The sequence below is a fragment of the Stenella coeruleoalba genome (assembly GCF_951394435.1).
Source record: "Stenella coeruleoalba genome assembly, chromosome: 15".
In the NCBI taxonomy this organism is placed as follows: Eukaryota; Metazoa; Chordata; class Mammalia; order Artiodactyla; family Delphinidae; genus Stenella; species Stenella coeruleoalba.
In genome coordinates this window covers 80,855,720-80,862,260 of record NC_137161.1, presented here as the reverse complement: position 1 = coordinate 80,862,260, position 6,541 = coordinate 80,855,720, and the positions used below count along the sequence as shown (strand labels likewise).

At 60.1% G+C, this 6,541-nt stretch overlaps 1 protein-coding gene across 1 annotated transcript; it reads right to left on the bottom strand.

Moving 5' to 3' along the window:
- Positions 1 to 679: 679 nt before the first annotated feature.
- NAT16 (N-acetyltransferase 16 (putative)) lies at positions 680 to 6,265 on the bottom strand (the record flags this gene model as incomplete). The annotated part of the gene is given in 6 exon segments (XM_079945487.1): positions 680 to 1,111; positions 1,114 to 1,245; positions 1,864 to 1,881; positions 1,885 to 2,088; positions 5,511 to 5,692; positions 6,259 to 6,265. Coding segments are annotated over 6 exon segments (975 nt in total).
- Between the last annotated feature and the right edge of the window lie 276 nt (positions 6,266 to 6,541).

Here is a 6,541-nt window from a genome sequence, read left to right as displayed (position 1 = left end):
GTGGGGCATTATAAATCTATTTCCTTTACAGGTCCTTCTCCATATTACACACAGGGCGGGTGATGAAGAGACCATGGAGAAGGGGAATGGAGGGGCAGACAAATGGACAACGGAGAACTAAGAGAGGTCCAGGCACGGGAGACTGAGAGGACGGTGAGGAGAGGAGCAGAGGGCAAGCTCTGGGGGCCTGAGAAAGATCGGGAGCAAGAAAAGTAATACGTATTGGGCAACTGTGCTCCTGGCCGGGTACTGGGCATTGCACACACTCTGCCAGCTTCCATCCACGACGGGGCAGAAGGGAGAAGCCACAAAGGGCAGAGTACACTCCCAGGCTGGGGCACGGACAGGGAAAGGCTCCGAAGCTGTGAAGGAACCCATTCTTTGGTAGGGAGAGGGAATGGGTGGACAACAGAAGCGCGAGTGGCTTCCCCAAACCCGGCGGTTCAGATCAGGTTGTGGGCAACTGCGTTTGGGGGCGCTAGAGTCAAGATGGCAGACAGAGATGTGAGGGGAAAAGGGGAGGGAAGGATGGACTGCGGGTAAGTGTAGGCGGCAGAGCCGATGGCCGAGGGCAGGGGGAGGGGCGGAGCTTGAAAACAGCAGGGGCGGGGCTTTGGGGGGATACGAGGAAGGAGGTGGGTCTAAAGTGCATCTTCTCTCCCCTCCGACTCGAGAGGCCTTAGATGTCGGCCTCCAGCAGGTATTGTTCGGTATAACCCTTGACCAGCTCGAGCCCCAAGCCAGCCTGGCAGAAATCAGCCAGCTGTAACCACAGCTGGGGCGCCAGGAAGAGCTGGCACATGACGTTGAGGTGGACGAGACGCGGGGCCTGGCGCTGCAGATGCCACAGAAGCTGGCTCTGAACCTGCGCGCCTTCGCTGACGAAGGTGTAGATGTTGACGTAGCGCCACGTGCCGTTGCCGCCAGGTGGGATGGGGAAGGGGCGCGTGCACAGCGTGAGCACGCGCGGGCGCGCGCGGCTGTTCACGCGCCACTCCAGGCCCCTGGCCGCCAGCAGGCTCAAGTTACTCTCGCTCGGCCGGTAGGGCTGCCAGTCCTGGATGATGGTCCCGCCCGGAAGCACGTCGCGCTGCACAGAGGGCGACAGCAGGGGAGGCGTGCCACGACGCCGCCAGCCTCCGACACGGCCTCCGTGGGCAGCGGCGAGAAGGCCCGCAGAGCCGCCAGCCGCGCGCCCAGCCCCTCCAGCAGGGCCGACACGTTGAGCTGGACCAAAAGGATGCCCTGCGGGGGGGCACGAGTGATCGCGGGGCGGGCGGCGGGAGGGCTGCGAGCCCGGCTTCTCTTGGCACCGTCACTCCCACATTCACACCCACGGGCTCCCACCTGGGCCCCTCGAGGTCCGACCGTGCGGGGCCGGGTGAAGTGGGGTATGTGAGAGCATGCAGGAACCAGGGGCAAGGCCTCCGAAAACCTGGATCCCCAATGAGAGTGGAGATCAATGTGGAGTAGTCAGGGTCGTGGGGATGTGGACCCCAAGAGTGGAAGCAAGGGAAGCTGATCAGTCAGTAGGATGCGGGAGACGGAGGGGAAGGACAAAGGCTCAGATTAGGATGTTTGCGTCCCTGAGGAGAGGCGGGGACACTAAGTCGGGACGCCTGGGCTCCGGCCTCCTGGAGTAAGGATGGAGGATTTAAAGACGGGAAGTCGGGAGCTGTTTGACTTTCCCTGGGCAAAAGGGCCTGGGTAAGGACTGGGAGTCCCAGGGCAGGGCTCATGGGCGCCCCCACTCGGCAGAGCCGGGAGCGAAGGAAAGCCGGCAACTGGCTGCATATAGGGTGACAACGCCCGGAGGCCCCTCGGAGACAGGCCCGCCCATCCGAGCTCCCTTGTCCTTCTCACCTGCTTGGTGATTAGGTGCTATTGCTTCAGCTCCCGGGACCCCAGCTGGTCGTCCCGGGTGAGTCGTGCCACCTTGATCCCCGGGTGCCTTCGCTTGACCAGCTGCGAGCAGAGGCGCTGCAGCATCCCAGCCACGCCCTTGCCGCACTCCCAGGGCGCCGCGCGCAGCCCCTCCACCAGAGCCGTCTCCCCAGCGTCGATCACGTGCACCGACCCCAGGGCGATCTGCGGGCCGAGGCCGTTAGGGGGCCCCCGCCCCGCCTTCGCCCCTGCCAGGGCTCTCCGTTCAAAGGGCTCGCCTCTTCCCACACGCTGAGCACTCCGTCGTCACCACCCCGAGCGCTGGGCCAGACCCGGGGCCTGCCCAGGGAGCTCTCCTCAGCACTTGGGTCTTGGATTCAAGAGCCCGCGGAAAGATCATTCGCGGGCGTCTCTTCCACCTCTTGAGATGCTCCAGACCCCTGAGCATCAGGTCCTTGCCCACTCGCCACGCCCCCTTTCTTTGGCTCCACTCCCAGGAGCCTGCTACTCCCAGCTTCCTCTTAGCTCCGCCCCGGAGCCCATCTCTTAGCTGCTCCTGCATTCAGGCCCTCTTGTGCGAGAGTTCAGTCTACTCAGGGGTCCAGACCCCATTCTAGCTGCTCCCAACCCCAGACTACCCCCTCTTGTCTGCTCCCCTCTTTCTGTGCTCGGAATTCTAAATTACAGAGGCTGTCAGGTTCCTCCGCTATTCCGAGTTCTACACATCCGCCACGCACCCTCACTGGCTGGGCCCCTGGATCCACACGCCCTTCTCTCTCTTCTTGTCTTCTTTTTGGGAAATTTCTTCCTGTAATCCTTGCTTCATCTCCCACTCAGGCTACCCCTGCTCTTCCCATTCCTCAGAGTTTCCTTTTTGGGTCAATGGCCTGTGGATCTGGTACCCCTTTGGCATCCAGCTCTTCTTTTTCCCCTGCCCAGAGACAGGACGAAAGAGAAAGGCCTGTCCCCAAGTCCGGATGATTCCTCATTTCCAGATCTCTCTCCTCCAGACCAACCAAATCAACCAATCAAGTCCCCTCTTCTCTCTTTCAGCCAATTAGAATTGTCCACTCACATAACCTACATAAGCCTCAGTAACCAACATCCCAGGGGACACACATACCAGCTACTTTGAGGAGGGTGATTAGACTTTTTTTTTTTTTTTTACAAGAACATGACCTAGGTTTAGGAGATGGGACCAGCAGGGGCACCAAGGGGTGGGTTAGATTAATTTCAGCTTCCATGTCACAAACATGGCTTATGTAAGCACAGTGTGGTTCCAACACAAACAAGCTTCAAAACCAGGGCTCCATCTCCCGCTTTCTTTTCCGTCTAATTCTTAGGCTTAAGGCTCTCCCAGGTAAGCTGGGGTGACGTTAAGACAGCTCAGGCCAGTATCATCAGAGGGCAGGGAGAAGCACAGGCTCTTAGAGGATCTTAGAGCCCCTGCTATGGCCACTAGGGACCGTCACGTTCAACCCATTCCTTTCACAGAGAGGAAATCAATCAAGGCCCGAGATGGTTAAGATCTTGCCTAAGGTGAGTCAGCTTGGACAAAGCTGGGCTAAAAGTTAAATCTTCCTGGATCTCAGGCCAGTGGGGAGATCTCCGACCCCAGCCTGAAGAGCAAGGATAGGCATGACTGGGTCCTTGGCAGGAGTCAAAGTTTCCAAGTGCTAAGGGTTAAGCTGACTCAGAAGCAGAGATGAGATTGCGGGAGGAACACACACTGCCCTCTCCCTACCGTCAATAATTTCTATGCCAAAAATGAGCTCAGTCAGATTACTTGTGCCAGGTTCTGGGGATGATGAGTCCCAGAGAGGAGCAGGTTAGCTTGTGGCTCCCATCTGGATCTCCAGACAATCTCATCAGCTGTTCATGGGTCCCTGGAACATACAGGCTGGTACTTCAGGGATATTCCAGCAATTCCCCACTGCCCCCATAAGGGGGCAGAATGTGAGCAACTTGTAGACGGGAACACATCCTACTAGGTGCAGACATTAGGCTCCATTTTCCCTCTTACTTTCAAGATGGGGAGACTATTGCCAAAGAGTGTCTGCATCTCAGATAAAATGTGTGTAAGGGGAGGGGATTCCCAGGGTCACAGGAAAGAACGGGGAACTTGCTAATTCACCCTGCATCTTTTCTTCCCTGGCACTCTACTCCTATTCCCGTTGGGGGAGATGCAAAAGTTCTAAGGTCCTTCAACCCTGGAGGAGGTGGGAGCTGGGAAAAAAGCAGGTCAGGGGTAACAGGCCAAGTGAAAGCAGCCAGCTGGCCCCACAGCCCTTGCTCCACACTCTGATCCCTTCCCACCCTCCAGTGTGGCTCCTTGAATTCTAACTCCCATTAGGTGTCTAGGCAGAGACAGAGGCAGCCCTGTGCCCCTGGGCACTATGGGAAATGTAGTCCAAGCACCCCCTGGACCAAGCTCCAGGAAAGGGGGCAGCATTTCCTTATCATCCTTGTATCCTTTCTCTCAATCTCATAAATATGAATGATCCACTCTGGCGAGAGGATGATTGGAGTCGTCGCTGGGCATGCCGGGAGCCCATCCCCCACCCCATCTCTCTCCCACCAAACACACCTGAAATATTGATGGCCCTGAGGTCGCAGCTTCTCTGAGCTGGAACACGGAGCAGAGGAAGCAGAGAGAGGAGAGGCGGAGTCAAAGAGACCGCAGCTACACAAAGCGCCCAAAGAAGAGAGCGAAAAGGACTGGAGCCGAGGCAGAAAGGAGACCAAGGCAACCTGGAGACGATGGGGGGTGGGGGAGAGGCACTGATACCAAGTCACAGACATGACACCTCGTGACACAGGGCACAGCAGATGCCAAACAAGTCCTAGCACGCGCCCCCTCCCCAAGGAGACCAGAAATAGAAAGCAGCTTGACACACCCCCTTCTCCCCGTGGTGTGTGGTGGGGAAAGGGGTCACGGGGAGGAGAAAATCAGCAGAGGCTGGAAGAGAACAGAGACTTGAGAGCAGAGGCAGGGGAGACAAGATGAAGTGAGGCAGGGGCAGGGGATGAGGAAGATGGACCAACGAACTGGGGAGAGGGAGTGCCTCAGAGGGCCACGATCATGGAGAAGGGGCGGCTGTATTGGAGGGTGGTCCCCGGTCTTTTGGGGAAGCAGGCGGGAGGGAGATCCCGAAGGAAGCTGTGTACTAGGCAGGGGGCCCCCTGGGCACCAGTCCCACCAGACTGGGACAGGTGGGAGCCAAATGACGATGGGAGGCGGAGGGAAAGCTCCTCTGAACACCTGGGCGAAGTCGGGTCTCAAGTTATCTGGGACGCGGGGATGGGATGGGTTGGGCGGTAGGAGGCGCAGAGGCTCTCTTCCCCTGAGGGGCGTGGCTTTCTGCTGCCCCCATTCCGCGGGGGAGGAGCATGCCAGCCCCTCGCCCCCAGGCCTGGCTGCCCCCCTACCTCTCTCAAGCCAGGGCCAGGGACTGGCTGCTGAGAAGCCGATCGGGGCCAGCCGCGCAGACAGCGAACGGTACCTAGAGCGGGGTCACCTCGGAGCTCCGAGGGTCAAATTCCGATGACGCGCGGGGACCCGGCCGTCGCCGTCCGGTCCCGACTCGGAGTTCCGATGCGAAGGCCGGGTCTGCTCAGTCCTGCACGCGGGCTCGGGCGCCCAGAGCTTCGGGATTCGGGCGGTACGCGCGGTCGCTGCTCTGCTCGGGCTCGGCCGAGGGGAGGAAACCCCGGTGATGCAGAGGAAACGTGGCGCGGATCTGGAGCGGACTAGGTTGCCACCGGGGGCTGGCGGGCGCTGGGGGCAGGCGGTGGGGTGGCGGGGCGCCTGGGAAAGCGGAGTGGCCCCTGGGCGGCGAGGTGGGCGCTGCTGGGTGGCCTCTAGCCTTGCAGACGAGAGTCCGCCCCTTGTCCCGGTGGGGGGCGGGACTGAGGGTGGGGAGGCGTCTTGAGCGTCGGTGGAGGGGCCTGATTGCTGGCTTAGTTATGGCCCCATGCCCGCAGCATCTCTATGTTGAGTCCGGGAATACCCCCCACGCCCAGTCCCCCTTCTCCGGGAGCCACGCCCCTACCTCCCGCAACGTCAGCCCCATTCTCTGACCTCCGGCTGCTAGACAAGTAACAGCGGCTGGAAAGGGGACGCGGACCCCAACACTCTGGGGACCTGGTCGGAGAAACTGATAGAGGAAATTGGAAACCCATGAAGATCAGGAAGGGTAGAGACACCAAGTGGCAGAAGCCAAGAGCTGAAAGGAGCAGAGCAAGGCCAAGACGGGTCAGCCGGGCCACCACTCCCCGGGGGTCGCCGAGCAGCCTCACGCCCCCCTCCCAGCCCTCCGCACTGGCAGGCTCCGCTCCACTCAGCCACGGACATCTCAGCCGCGGGCATCTCACCTGCCATCAGGCAGCAAGGCCCCCGCGGGGCAGCACGCAGAGAGAAAGACTTCAATGTATACCTGGGGACACCCGAGTACAAGAACACAGACCTCTGTGCACACGGCTGGGCACCCGTGCTAACCCGGTGGGTGGACGAAGGGGGGGAGGGAGAGCGCAGTGCAGACCCGGAACCGGAGTGGCTGCAGCTCTGCTGTTGACTCTGGACAAGCTGGTGACCCAGGCTCTTAACTCCTGGGAGCTCCCCACCCCATAAAGTGAGACAAGAACACCTGCAGTTCTA